Source organism: Odontesthes bonariensis, chromosome 15 (genome assembly GCF_027942865.1).
Source record: "Odontesthes bonariensis isolate fOdoBon6 chromosome 15, fOdoBon6.hap1, whole genome shotgun sequence".
NCBI classification, from domain to species: Eukaryota; Metazoa; Chordata; class Actinopteri; order Atheriniformes; family Atherinopsidae; genus Odontesthes; species Odontesthes bonariensis.
The window spans coordinates 21890160-21904485 of NC_134520.1; the positions used below are offsets into that span (position 1 = coordinate 21890160).

General features: G+C 38.5%; 2 protein-coding genes across 2 annotated transcripts in view; both read left to right on the forward strand.

Annotated features, from left to right (window-relative positions):
• Positions 1-1076: 1076 nt before the first annotated feature.
• On the forward strand, positions 1077-4215 carry LOC142400555 (uncharacterized). The gene is made up of 3 exons (XM_075485540.1): positions 1077-2117; positions 2469-2585; positions 3093-4215. Exons 1-3 carry the CDS (start codon positions 1388-1390, stop codon positions 3167-3169), a joined length of 924 nt encoding a protein of 307 aa, XP_075341655.1. The 5' UTR covers positions 1077-1387; the 3' UTR covers positions 3170-4215.
• A 1019-nt stretch (positions 4216-5234) lies between these two features.
• The window catches only part of psmd1 (proteasome 26S subunit, non-ATPase 1), a 34038-nt gene continuing 24946 nt past the window's right edge, over positions 5235-14326 (forward strand). The window contains exons 1-16 of the mRNA XM_075485523.1: positions 5235-5432; positions 6225-6268; positions 6871-6944; positions 7315-7484; positions 7636-7844; positions 8149-8292; positions 9552-9778; positions 10205-10265; positions 10405-10533; positions 10647-10735; positions 10836-10914; positions 11017-11190; positions 11346-11457; positions 11661-11857; positions 12309-12404; positions 12773-12837. Of these exons, the coding sequence (XP_075341638.1) occupies positions 5417-5432; positions 6225-6268; positions 6871-6944; positions 7315-7484; positions 7636-7844; positions 8149-8292; positions 9552-9778; positions 10205-10265; positions 10405-10533; positions 10647-10735; positions 10836-10914; positions 11017-11190; positions 11346-11457; positions 11661-11857; positions 12309-12404; positions 12773-12837 (1886 nt within the window). The 5' untranslated portion in view covers positions 5235-5416. The remainder of the gene's footprint in view (positions 5433-6224; positions 6269-6870; positions 6945-7314; positions 7485-7635; positions 7845-8148; positions 8293-9551; positions 9779-10204; positions 10266-10404; positions 10534-10646; positions 10736-10835; positions 10915-11016; positions 11191-11345; positions 11458-11660; positions 11858-12308; positions 12405-12772; positions 12838-14326) is intronic.

A 14326-nucleotide genomic window follows, 5' to 3' on the forward strand; every position in this document is an offset into this window, starting at 1 on the left:
GGTGTATGGTTTCCATACACTCAGTATGTCAGTGTCTGTAACTTCTGATATGTACAATGTAGGATCTTGAGAAGTCAGAACAAACGTGTAAATCTGTCCAAACAGTTGGCGTAAGTATCAAGAATGATAAAGAGGAATTGCTTTTAGCCTGTTTAACTTAACTTTTTTTTACAGTTCGCTTGAGTCTCCGTGTCTCTCTCAGTGGTCCAAGTGAGCTTCTTGATCCTCAGCACCTCCTTCTGCTCATCAAAGAGGTCAGTGTGTTGACCCCAGGATGCATTATACGAACAATGTAGGAACACTTTAAGATGTGTAGAATATAAATAAGGCTGTAAAATTAAAACAATCCAACCAAAGACTCTGTCTAATTAACATAATTAATTGCACACACCAGACATTTGACCGGTGACTTCGGAAACTGAAGTGTCCTCTACAGTTAGATTATGTCAACATGATGAAGCAAGAGCCTGAATGTTTTCTTTGAAGAAATGCTAAACAACTTGCACACCACCCAATAAAAATCAATGCTCAGCCAGTCTAAAGGTCACTGGCTGGAACCGGTGTATTGGTTTTGGTCTGATTTTACTATTTGTCATTTAATCATCAGCAAACAATGATGAAAAACACACAAAGACACAGCCGCTTCAGCAGTTTTATTTTGAAATCAGTAAAGGAACGCAGTGGTATTTCAAACTCGCAGCACCTTTTAATAACAAATCTGGTATGAGTGGATTAAAGGATTTAAGTCTGGAGACCTCAGCAGACTTTTGATGATTAGGGTTTCAGGGTGAACGGCTTTTTGATCTTACAGTGAAGTGAAACACAGCAGAGGCTATTGTAACAAAAAGGAGGTTAAAGTCCTTGTATTTGTCCTCACGGTTCTCATGTCTTCTTTTCTTCTCCTTTTTTTCTTTGAAAGTCGGACATCTTCAGCACTGGAGAGGAGTCAGGACTCTTTTCCATGCGAATAGTGGGAATGAAGAGAGTGACCTCCCTGAGATTTCATCATCCACCAGCCATCTCACAACTTTGAATTATTTCCAAGATATTTATGCAAACAGAACTGCACACCTTCTTCTTTCAGTCTGTATTACTAATGTTATAATCTTCTTAAAGAATGAATGTCAAAGTATTCCTGAATAAATACTTCAGCTATCTATTAAAGATTAACTTCATCACCTTCGAACAACCCAAACCGTTATTGGCTATTAGCTCCACCCACTAAATAGATAAACCAATAGAAACACGTGGCCTTAACCCTCACCCTCCCTAATGGTGTTTCCAGTGACCGTGACGAAGCCTCTCTTCATAGGCGCGGAGGAAGGTTTGAAAGCTTTAATATCTTGTGGTAATTAAAGCGGATCCGCGCAGCCCTGACTGCGCGAAAATGGCAGAATCGGATGCTCTAACTGAGGAGGAGAGGGAATTTCAAAAGCTTGTTGCGCAGATCGGAGGTAAAGAGAGGATTTATCTTGTCAGTGATGCCAGCAAGAGTATAGAGGTGGACGGAGATGACGTTGGAATATTACAAGAGTTCATACGTGACATGTTTCACAACAGCAAGCCTGCGATCGTCAAAGGGCAGCCCCAAGGCTCCCCTCTAAGCGATGTAGGGGGTGAACATCGCTGCACGACTGAGGCCGTAAAAAGCACCCACGTACCTTTGACCATATCCAAGGAGGATATGGTTTCGGAAGTGGACAGAGGGAAGGAGGAGCGGCCAGCGCGCAACGCTCAGAGAAAAGCAAAGATGAGGCTTAATATTTACAGCACGAAGCGAAAGATAGAGTCACCCGTCGTCGTGTTCATCTTCAGACAGACATTTATCTGCCAAATTTCAAACGAGGTGTGCCTAAAAGAGATCTTGAAGGACGTAAAGGCGCGAACGAAACGTGCTTCAATCACCCGACCGGCTCTGATTGGATTAATACGCACGTCGGAGGAGAGCGCCGAGACGCGTCAGTGTGCGCAAGTGCTGGAGTGTCTGATGCGCTCAGTATTCCATAAACATTCACCAGAGACTATATGGGTCGGCTGCTTCATCCCGAAGACAGAGGCCACGGTGATCAGCATCAAGAAAAATACCTGCAAAGTTGTTTACGCATCTCAAATAGCAGGTGTAATAACCCTGAAGTTGTTTTAATCATAATATGAGAGAAATAGTTTGTAGAAATTAGTATTTTTGCTTTCTGACACACATTCGTCAACATGAAGTTTAAACCCTGATCAATTTGTCATGGGATTATTAGTACTGAGTTCATGGTCATAATCTCTACAAATGGCTACAAATATCTGGTAACGAGCTGTGGTGCTCTGTGTCATGTAGGTCAGTCTGTGACATTCACAAGACTGCACATTTTTGCTTACATTTTTTTCTGCTGCAAAGGCCGCCAAACAAAGGGGGTATTCATGAAACCAGGCGCTTAGATGAGCTGCCAAATTGTTAAATGCTTATTATTGCTTTTCAGATAATACTGGGGATAGAGAGAACCCGTCTTTGTGGCCATTCCAATGTTGGTTCAGGCCTCAAAGAAGAACAGCCAGAGGCCAAAACAACAACAAATCTTCAAACTGCAGGCAAAAAGGTAGCAGAAACCCCCCAAAGTTCACCCTGACAGAGCTGGAGCACTTCCTTTCCGACAGGATATTTTCTTTATTCTATTCTTTTTTTATGTCCTTCCCTTTTACCCATTGACACAAGCTTATATTATTCAGCATTGTCCTGGGTTTATGTTGGTTAACATGGGTAACAGAAGCAAATATAGTCATCCTTCAATGGCTTCTGCTGGTATGTCATTTCACGCAGCAATGTACTTCATATCACATCATATCATATCATATCATATCATATCAGAGGAGCCAAAAGAAAAAAGTTCAGCTTCACTTATTTTTTTTCATTATTTAGCATTTTACCTGTTGACAGTCTAGCCAGATTGAAGAGGTTTAGGAAATCAAAGGAAATTTGAGGGGGTGTGATGGTGGTAATTCATGCTTCTTAAATGCAAACAAAGGTGCTTATTTCAAATGGTCTAATGCTGTATCAATATTATTAACCTTGGTTTTACTCTAAATCAACATTTCAAATATTTCAGGTGAAGCTGGAAGTGTAGAGGAAGGAATCCCCCTGAAAACCAGCATCTTGTCAGCTGAACCTCATGTGAATGGATGAGCAGTTGGAGAGCACTACTGATTGCTGTTGGAACACATCACTGGCTGCTGGACTATCACTGTGGACTGTCATGTTTTCACTGTGAATGGAAAAGTTGGCTTCCTGGTATAACAGAGCCTTACTGCATATTACACAACTTCTTGGTGCTTGAAATCCCACCTCTGTGCTAACGTGTTTTCCGTCCTGAAAGTACTTGCTTGACATACTGCCCTGTACATTCTTTTGGCATCTGTGTATCTATAAAGACATCAGTTCAACATCAGAATTCATCATTTCCTTTGGACAGATTTTTGTCAGATAGAAACTTGTATGTTGGCTTATTAGACATTAACACTGCAGTATTGTAACACCTGATAGTTTAAAATGTATGTATAGTGCATAATCAAACACGTAAGTGGAAAAAAAGGCCAACAGCAGAACTCAAAGTTCACCCTGCATCAGCTGGTTTATGCTAATTTGAATGAACATGTATCAGGTAGTCACTGAAGCACAATATCAGCTGACGTTATAGAGGCCTTAAGGTGAACTGAGCTTTATTACCTGTACCTGATTGTAAAAATACAGCTTCGATACCCATGCAGTGTTGTTTTTAATCTATAGGGTATATTTTTTTCAGTCTGTGGTAATATAACTTAGGTCTGGTCTAAAGAAGCTCTACCTGCTGCACAGAAAACTGGAAAGATAATAACTTGTAAAGGGTTTACCTGTTTTATTGTCTCAAAAAGTTAGTTTTTTTTTCATATTTCTACTTTGATTTATTAGCATTTTGTGCCTTAGATAAATATGACTGTTGATAGCATTAGCAGCAGTGTAACCTTTCAACTTTTAAATGCACTCATATAAAAAAAGCAAAGGAAAAAAATGTTTCTTTCGGGTTTTTTTTTTATTTCCTTAAATAAAAGGTGATAAGAATCCACGTTTCATCACAAAGGATTAAGATATCACTTCATGGTTAAAGGATCAAAATATGAAAAAGTAGTGGTTTAACATTTACTCACTTTCTGCAACATTTTTTGAAAATTATATCCAGTAAAATCCTGCTTTACCATCTAGTAAAACATTAAAGTATTTATGTAAGTTACTGGTCTTTCCATTTATACCAATAAACACATCTAAACTTGAGTGACTGTGCGGCTTTGTTTAAAAATATATATTCGGAAAATCAGATGGCAGCTGGTTTAAGTAGCAAAATTCCTCAACCATCACTGATATAATCTTCTGCACAAAATCTATTTAACAAAAAAAAAAAAAAAAAAAAAAAAACAGCAAATCCTTCACTTGTGAGATAGGCGCCTTTGTTATCATGTTTAGGTTTATAAGAAATAGCACTACTTTTGTAGCTAAAAGACAGAAAGACAGTTTAAGCAAACTGTACATAAAATAGCCCATAAAGAACCCAGGGACCTCTTCAGAAATTCACTTAAAGCCATAATGTGTAATATTTCACGTTGTCTATTAACAAATTTGAGTCTTATCATTCACAAGTATTACCTCAATCGTTATTAATTACCTCCATCACAAAAGTGCAGTGTTCTTATATTCTTTATATTCAGCATGCGAATGTACATAAGAGTGTTACACCCCAATAGATGTCGCCATGTTTCTCCGCCATTTTTAAACTACGGGATTTGTAGAAGGACATGTCATCAGCTTCGCATTTTCCGTTTACACATTGGAAACGGAAAATGCGAAGCTGATGACATGTCCTTCTACAAATCCCGTAGTTTTAAAATGGCGGAGCGACATGGAGACATTCATTGTCCGTGAAATATTACACATTATAGCTTTAAAGAATGTTAGAATATTGGTAGACATTTCTTGAAACAACAGTTTCATGATAAGGCTTCTGAGGAAATGCCGGTTCACAAACCCCTTACATTGAAATAAAATATTATAATATAATAAAATTACAATATAACAATTGATTTTAAATATTCCCAGAGTGTTAAATGAACTTTATAATGATGCTAATACATAATGCTTCAACTGTTAATAACATAATGAATATTATTTCTGTGTGGCTTTTTAATCAGGCATAAAAGAGGCCAGCCAAGTTGCAGGTCCTTTAGGAAGAGACGTGCGGCATTGAAGAAAAAGAAATGAGCAACGGCTGCGTTTGGTTTGACTACTGAGCATTTACTACAAATACGATAGATTTGTTTACTTTCGTCAACTCTCCAGAAAATCGTGCGGAATTCCACCGTCGAATCAGAATCGTGGGGCTGAGGAGGGATTAAAGAACCAAGGATGATAACATCTGCCGGTGAGCCGTGGAAAATGTCTTTATTTTGGTAGCCGCAACTCTAGCTAGCTGCCATTGATTTAGCTGAGTCACACAGAGGTAGCATGTAGAGTTTAGCAGTTGTTTGTCTGCCGTTAAAGGCAAATAAAACGCCCACTATGTTTGGCCTAACTAAATGCTATTGTTGTAAATAAAATGCTGTTGTAATTATGTAAAGACTGTGTAAATACTGGAGTTTAAAATAAGTTATAGTTATTATAGCAGTGCTAAGACTCCTGTACTAGCTATTAGTCGTCAATGCTGTGTACAGGATCCTGACCGCTCTGATTGTTTTGTATCTTGGAAATGATCCCCAAACATGAACAACTTTTTGACAGTTGACCTGGTATTCTTGTTTAAAACATGTACATTGTTTGTTATTATTTCCTTTCGCCTTGTTATCATAATGCGTTTGTTTTTTAAAGCAGTTTTTAAATCTATTTAAATATTAAATGTATTAAAAATCTCAGAATTTTTGACAGTCCCTTTGAGTAGGTGAACTTGTAGTTCCTAGAACCTGACGCATACCTTCTTGTCTATATTATTGCTTATACTGTAATGGCTCATGTAAGCTAAGAGGGGAATACAAGTGATCTATTGTAACTAAACCATCCTATACGAATACAAATTCTTCCTAAAAACACAAGCGTCAATGGAAAAAAACATATCTGTGCCATACACATTATGATATTATTATTATTATTATTATTATTATATTTTCCTGTCTTAAGTTATTTTATTATTTGAACTAGCCTATGTCTTTATTTTTCATAGCTGGGATCATTTCACTCCTTGATGAAGAGGAGCCACAGCTCAAGGTAAGAATTGATTGCATAGTTGCAATAGGGCAGATGTGTGAAGATATGAAAGTATGTTTTCCAAAGAATGTGAAATTCACACCAATGTTCATTGCCTTGTGATTTTGAGTCTTTGATAAGGAGCGACTGTTGATGACTTGGGCATCTATGATATGCCTATGGCAAACCATTATGGTAAAACTAATTAATTACTAAACATGTTGGCCTTGAGAGTTTAAGTTTGAAATGCTGTCTGTTCGTTTCTCTGCACTATGATGTAGGCAATTATTGTATGACAGCAACTAAATAGAATTATTGATCTGTGATTCATACATTTGTGCTCCAATACTTTATGGAACAAGAAAACAACAGGTTGTAGACTCTTCCAGTTTACCAAAGTGATATTCAAATCGTCATCTTTCTCAAGTGCTTCTCGTCCACATTCTTCAGAGACTTGAATTGTTGCATATAAGTTGGAACTTAGTACTGACTGCATCTTCAACATGGGCCTTAAGTCTAGATGATCAACTAATTTGAAGTATGCATTATGACCCAAGTTGCCCCAAAAATGTTTTAAATGTCTGTAAATTAATGTGTTCGGCTTACTTTTGTCTTACTTGCAGGAATTTGCTCTGCATAAGCTCGACACCATTGTTAATGACTTCTGGGCTGAGATTTCAGGATCTGTAGATAAAATGTAAGTGCTGCTCGATGATCTTGGAAACCATAACTGACGTAGAAATGCACGATAAAGCTGCATTGGCCTAAGATTATGTTTTTTTTTTTGTTTGTTTCAATAGTTGTAGTAGCACAAATCATTCATTCACAGTCAGTGTGATGTTGCTTCACAATTTCAATTTCCTGTTCTGCACATTTTACCAGCTGGTATGATTAAGCAGAATTGTTAGTGAATCTGGACCCTAACCAGATTCAGAACATTGTTTTATTTATTTTAATTAAATTAAAAGAATTACCTAAATTTAACAATTTACATTCAGTTGTGACACAAATATGTCCTCCCAAAGCTGCTTTTCAGTCCTATGTAACCATCTCTTGTCTACTCACAGCGAGGTCCTGTATGAGGATGAGACTTTTCGGAGCAGAGCATTTGCTGCCCTGGTGGCCTCAAAGGTTTTCTACCATCTTGGAGCCTTTGAGGAATCTCTAAACTATGCTCTTGGTGCCGGAGATCTCTTTAGTGTCACAGATGACTCTGAATATGTGGAGACCATCATTGGTGAGTGATGAAATAAAGATAAAGTTGTTTGGATGCTGTTGTTTTCTATTCTTTAGCTGGTTTTCTGTGGACCTGGAAGAAAATTGAATAGATATTTACTTAAACCAAATGGTTTGATTAAGAAGTTGATGTATCCCCTTCTCTGCTGCAGCTAAATGCATCGACCACTACACAAAGCTGCGAGTGGAGAATGCTGAGCTTCCAGAGGATGAGGAAAAGAAAGTCATCGACCCCCGCCTCGAGGGCATTGTCAATAAGATGTTCCTGCGTTGCCTAGACGATCACAAGTACAAGCAGGCCATTGGCATCGCCCTGGAGACCAGACGTCTGGACATCTTTGAGAAAACCATCCTGGAATCAGTATGATGACACTTGTCATTCATTTATGTGCTTAGCAATGGATTGGTTTCAAATATGAATCTTTTGCTGAATAGCTCTAGGTCTTGCAAGAATTATTGTGATAGTTTGCAGTGATCACTTAACTTATTTTGGGTGACATTGACTTATTTTAGAGTGCATAAAATTTGTAGAATGCTCACATTAAAAAAAAAAAAAACTAGTATTTTGATTGCTGTTGTTCATTGCAATTGTTTTGTGCTTTTAATGAAATTTGATCAGTAATTCTCGATGAATTCTTTTCCCATTTCTTTCCCCTCCTATATAGACTGATGTCAGTGGCCTCCTTGCCTACAGCTTGAAGGTTTGCATGTCCCTGATGCAGAACAAGAAGTTCCGTAATGAAGTGCTGCGGGTGCTGGTCAAACTCTACATGAACTTAGAGAAGCCTGATTTCATCAATGTCTGCCAGGTAACCACTACATTGTGCAAGCTACTTTTATGTTTCGTCTCCCAGATATGAGGCTCCCTCCCTTAAATTGTCTATTATCTGAACAAAGATGACCAAAAACATCAAGTCATAAAAGATAACACTGTTTAAGAAATAGGACAAAAATATTTTATTTAGTCTTTTATTTATCATATAGGATTATCTATTTATTAAGGAAAATGCTACAATGTTGTTATTTAGTGTCAAATACTATGATCCTCTAGGAGTAACAGATCATTTCAAGGTGAAAGTAAATCGAGGTGTTTTCAGTCGTGGTTGTAATCTAGTTTGAGTGCGTAGCATGTTTTATTTAAAGAGCCTTTCGAACAATTCTAAACTTCACAAGATGATTGTAGAGATAAATCATGGCATAGAGAAGTTTTCTGAAGATCTTAAAAAGTTGCTGTTTCACCAAATAACTGTGCATGGCAGGGCTGCAAGGAGAAAGCCTCTGCTCTCCAAAAAGAACATTACTACCCATCTTCAGTTATCTAAACAGTCTGTTGGGGATATTTAATTTATTTTACACATGAGACAAAAATACAACTATTTAGTTTCAAGGAAAAGTGTTGATCAGAGGGAGGAAAACCTTGTATTCCAGTATAAGAACCTTATCTCATCTGTGAAACATGGTGCCGGTAGTATCATGGAATGGCAGACTCAGACTAGACTAAAGTTCTACCAAACTGATGTGAAGAACTAATCAACAGTTATTGTAAATGTTTAGTATCAGTTATTCTGCACAAGTGGGTCTCCTCAGATAAGCAAAGATTTAGATTATTTTCTTGTAAAAGGACCAAACTAGATTTTTTTTTGTTTGGTTTTTTTTTTTTTTTTTGGTTCTCTTTTTCTACTTCATGAAAAACAAATTATTAAAGATGTTTCCGTTCATATTTAAGCATATATGCTGAAATTTCTAAACTTCATTTGCTTTGTAAAATGGTTTGATCTGTTCTGTTTTTCAAATTTTATGTGTTCAGATAGAAGAAAATTTAACTTAACAGAGAGACATTGATGTCTCAAAGTTTTTGATAAACTGAAACATTATCTGATTCCATATGAATTTCCTTTTGGTTTATAAAACGCGTCATCTTGTGATGTCGTAGTATGTGTATGTTTTCTGTTGTATAGTAGTTGTGTGTACTGCTTTGTACTGTGCACAATTGTTGCCCTAAATACACCAATTTTAAATATTTTCTCATCTGCCGGAGCCTGATATCTCTCTCCAATTTTCACTCCAGTGCCTGATCTTCCTGGACGACCCGCAGGCTGTGAGTGATATTCTGGAGAAGCTGGTAAAGGAGGACAACCTGCTGATGGCCTATCAGATCTGCTTTGACCTCTATGAGAGTGCCAGCCAGCAGTTCCTCTCCTCTGTCATTCAGAACCTGCACACCGTTGGAACACCTATCCCAGCGGTGCCAGGTTCTACAAATACAGGCACTGTCCCCACACCAGACAAAGACGGGTAGGAGGGGATGTAGAAAATAGCAACACAACTTATACCCAGGCTTCAGCCTGACTCATGTTTTGGTTCATCTTCAGATGGCTTTTGTGTTGTTGTTTTTTTTTTTTTTTTTTTTTCTGCGTATAGATCAAACTTAATTGCATTAAAAAAAGGCTTGTTTGTACTCTAGGTCACAGTCACTATGCAGAGCATTGAATTTATCTGAGAAAAAGGTCACAGTTCAAGTTGAGATTATTCAGTGTCAGAATAAGCATTTGTTTTAGCACGCAATGGATATATTACATTTAAGTAACCTTTTGTTTATTTGTAGATTTTGGGCCCTTTTTACCCATTGAACTGTAGACCTGAGGATGTTAATTAGAATAAACTTGTCTTGAGATTCACTGGTGCAGAAAGAACGTGGTTGTGTTTTTCTGTGTGTTACAGTGATGCGATGGAGACAGACGACAAGGCAGGCAGCTCCCCTGCTGGAAAGCCAGCAGAAACGGTATGTGACTCAGACTTTGTACTGCAGCCTTTTTTGAATTGCCAGTCCCTTTTTTTTTTTTTTTTTTTTGTCTGAATAGAGCAGCTGATGTAGATGTTGATGTAGTTGTCATCAAAATGTTTCCTCTGCTATTTTGTAGAAAGACGAGCCTAAAGACCAGAACGCCAAGATGATAAAGATCCTTAGTGGGGAGATGGCCATCGAGCTGCACCTGCAGTTCCTAATTCGAAATAACAACACAGATCTAATGATTCTTAAAAACACAAAGGTGATTGGTTGTGAAGGAGATGAATATGTTCACAAACAGAAATTGGTAAACATTCATTATCAAATGTTCTGTGATCCTCATGAGCAGTTTTTCTTTCCCACTCTCTGCTGCAGGACGCGGTCCGAAACTCTGTGTGTCACACAGCCACAGTTATAGCCAATTCTTTTATGCACACAGGAACCACAAGTGATCAGTTCCTCCGGTAAGAGAACTCTGCCTAAAATGATTTTGAAACACACATCCTCCATGTGATTTTGACCAAAGTTTTATTTATTTATTTTCATTCTTTCTTGTTCTTTCAGAGAAAACCTAGAATGGTTAGCAAGAGCCACCAACTGGGCAAAATTCACAGCCACAGCAAGCCTTGGTGTCATCCATAAGGTAAAATAATTTCACTGTATGCGTAATACAAAACAAATTCTGACAAAAACAAACTTTTTCTTCTTGTTTGTTTCAAATTTCATGTGTCATTTTGTTTTTCAGGGTCATGAGAAAGAAGCACTCCAGTTAATGGCCACTTACCTGCCCAAAGACACCTCCCCTGGCTCCGCCTACCAGGAAGGAGGAGGCCTGTATGCGCTGGGACTTATTCATGCCAACCATGGTGGGGACATTATTGACTACCTGCTCAGTCAACTCAAGAATGCCAGCAATGATGTGAGTGATTTATATTTCTAGTTATTGAACGTTTCTTGTCCAATACCAATTTATCTGCATATAAGTTTTGTTTGAGACCAGCAGCTAGTTTAAGTCACTGAGTAGGTTACTTTGTCTTCTCTCTGACGGTGTGTTTCTCTTTCTTTGTTTCACAGATCGTCCGTCATGGTGGCGCCCTCGGTCTGGGTTTGGCTGCACTTGGCACAGCCAGACAGGATGTTTATGACCTACTCAAGTCAAACCTTTACCAGGATGATGCTGTTACTGGTAGGCCCCTGACAAAATTATTAATGAGAGAAGTTTTGTCTTGTTTGGTTTTTTTTCGCCTAATGCCCTGCTTACAAAATATACTATAGGAACAAAAATGAAAAAATCTGTCATTTGTATTTGGACATCCTGATATGCATAGCCTTTCTGTCGGGCTTAGTGAGGAAAACCAGCTGTGTTCACAATTTAATGTGACTTCTTAGGTGAAGCTGCGGGCTTGGCTCTGGGTCTGGTCATGCTGGGCTCCAAGTCGGCTCAAGCGATCGAGGACATGGTGGGCTACGCTCAGGAGACGCAACACGAGAAGATCTTACGTGGCCTGGCAGTGGGAATTGCCATGGTCATGTATGGACGCATGGAGGAGGCTGATGCTCTCATTGAAAGCCTCTGCAGAGACAAGGTATGACTGTTCTCAAGTTGTACATGACTGGCATTCTCAATGCTTTTCAGAGCTGCTTTGATCTCACAGAATAGACTTCAGACTAAAGAATAACGATAGAGATTGGTGCCACCTATGTTTTTAACTTATTCCATCTGAGACTAAACGACCTTAATTGATTTCCCAAAGAGAGGGAAATGGCAAGAGTATGAAAAGACGTTGTGTATTTTAAAACGACCTTGCTCCTCATTAAGTTTGCTGCTGCAGTCTGCAGATGTTTGATCTATTGAGTACGGTTAAAATAGCAGATTGTGTTTATTTCATGTCACAGGTGAGGCTCTTCCTCTTTACTGTGTGCCAGGATTCCCTTTGTAAGGGCTAGATTTGGAAAATGGCTTAACCCATGTTGATTTTAGCAGCACATCCAGACACCCTGCCTCAAAGCTCTGTTTTCTTTCACTGTCTACGATAGGATCCCATCCTGCGACGATCTGGTATGTACACCGTAGGAATGGCCTACTGCGGCTCTGGGAACAACAAGGCCATCCGACGCCTGCTACATGTCGCCGTAAGTGTTTCCGTTTGACCATATTTAAAGCACTTTCACTGCAAAGAGGGCAGGTTTATCAAGCTGGTAGTGAATCAAATTCCAGGATCCAAGACATCACAACTGTAGCTGACTTCATGACTAATGCTACTTATTTTAGAAATGCAAAAATAAAATCTACTGTATTAACTATTGTGAGTTTAAGATGAGTTTGCATGTGCCTGCATCTACAGATTCAGTTACATTGCACAGGTGTAATGAACGTGGTGTCCTGTAGGTGGTGCTTTCTGCATGCTAGATTTATGAGTGGGTTTGATAGTGCAGTTTGTCCCTATTACACTGAACCATGAGGGAACTATATTAAGACTACTTTGCTTATCTTAATTAAGGTGAGTGACGTGAACGATGACGTCAGAAGGGCTGCTGTGGAGTCCATTGGCTTCATCTTGTTCAGGTAGGATCCAAACTTAATTCCTTGAGCTGTGAGCAGCCTGTTTTTGATATTTAGAAAAGGCCTAAAATTATTTTATTTAACTGAGACTATCCTGACACAGTCTTGGTTCAGCACAGATGTATTTGTGTTTTATGGTCATTTTGTTCTATAAAAAAATGTTTTTTTTCTTAAGATGCAGCATAGTGAAAAGTCGCCTTTTTGCATCTTACTCAAACTCAAGTATGATGGTTTGCAAGTGGAATTAAGAAATGAGTGAATGACACACAGATTGATCACAATATGCAACTTTTTAGCCCCGTTTTATTTTTTTTAATCAGGGCTAACAAGTGATACCAGTTTGGGGATCAGTTTTTGGTATCAATTTACCTTTGCACAATGCACACTCTTTACAGAAACAAAATAGTGTTTGATTTTTTTTATTTAGTTTGTGTGTGTGTAATGTGGAACCACACAAATTTGGAACTTTGACGTTATAAATGTATTTTTTTTAAAGAATTTATAAGAATGTTCCAGGTCCTCATGGAACGAGTAAAATTCAATGTCATTTTCACCTCTCTCACACACACACACACACATCCCCAGCTATTTGTAGGGATTTTTCATGATTACATTATCGTGAATTTATCCATCAGAGACCCAAGCATGCTTTATTGGACCACCTAGCTAGTGCACAAATATCAGGGAGTGCATGTTTAAGCCCAAAAAAGGCTGCGATAGTCTGTGTGATCAATTGTCAGCTTGTTAAACCCTATATTTAGAAAGACTTGTGAACCAGTGTAATTCACGTCGTCTCTTTTTTTTTTTACCCACATGGCTCGATGATGCCTCCCTCTGCTTCTCCTGCATGTGGACAAACATACGTAGGAAAACTCTATCTTGTTTCTGCTTTTCATTGTAAATCAGCAGAGCTCCCATTCAAGGAGACAATCGACCCAAGTTAAAATATTAAACGGATTACATACTTTCCAACTTTCAATGCAAAGCTTATGGAGCATTATCCAAATCTGTTATATGTCCCTCCATTGATTATATCTCGTTAATTAAAGGCGGGGTAGGGGATCTTTTTCTGGAACATTTTTTTACATATTGCTTGAAATACTCTTCACACCCCCATTGCAACCAATTAATTAAAAGTTTTGACACAAATATGAAAAGTTTTAGTGGCCTCTAGAACGTACAATCTAGGAAAAACAGTATCCAATCATTGTGAACGGACCGTTCACAATGATTGGATACTGATGCCGTCTATCAAACTGCAATCTGCTCTTTCCTCCCCCTCCTTCTCCCTGTGCGCGTACCCTGCTCCGTGAACGTCCAGAAGCTTGGCAGGAAGCTAAACTAGAGCCAGCTTGGCTAGCACCTAGCATTATTAACCGTATAGTTATCATATACTAAATACTAAATACGGCAACGATCGATGCTTGCTGTCAGAACAGCGCTCGTGCACCTTCGTGCTCGTGCGCGTTCATGTACTCTAGAGGCGTGCCTT

Coding starts and splice junctions, on each gene's coding strand:
- LOC142400555 (XM_075485540.1), top strand. CDS start 1,388: ATGGCAGAATCGGATGCTCTAACTGAGGAGGAGAGGGAATTTCAAAAG. Junction 2,118..2,468: donor TTACGCATCTCAAATAGCAG/GTGTAATAACCC, acceptor ATTGCTTTTCAG/ATAATACTGGGGATAGAGAG. Junction 2,586..3,092: donor TTCAAACTGCAGGCAAAAAG/GTAGCAGAAACC, acceptor CAAATATTTCAG/GTGAAGCTGGAAGTGTAGAG.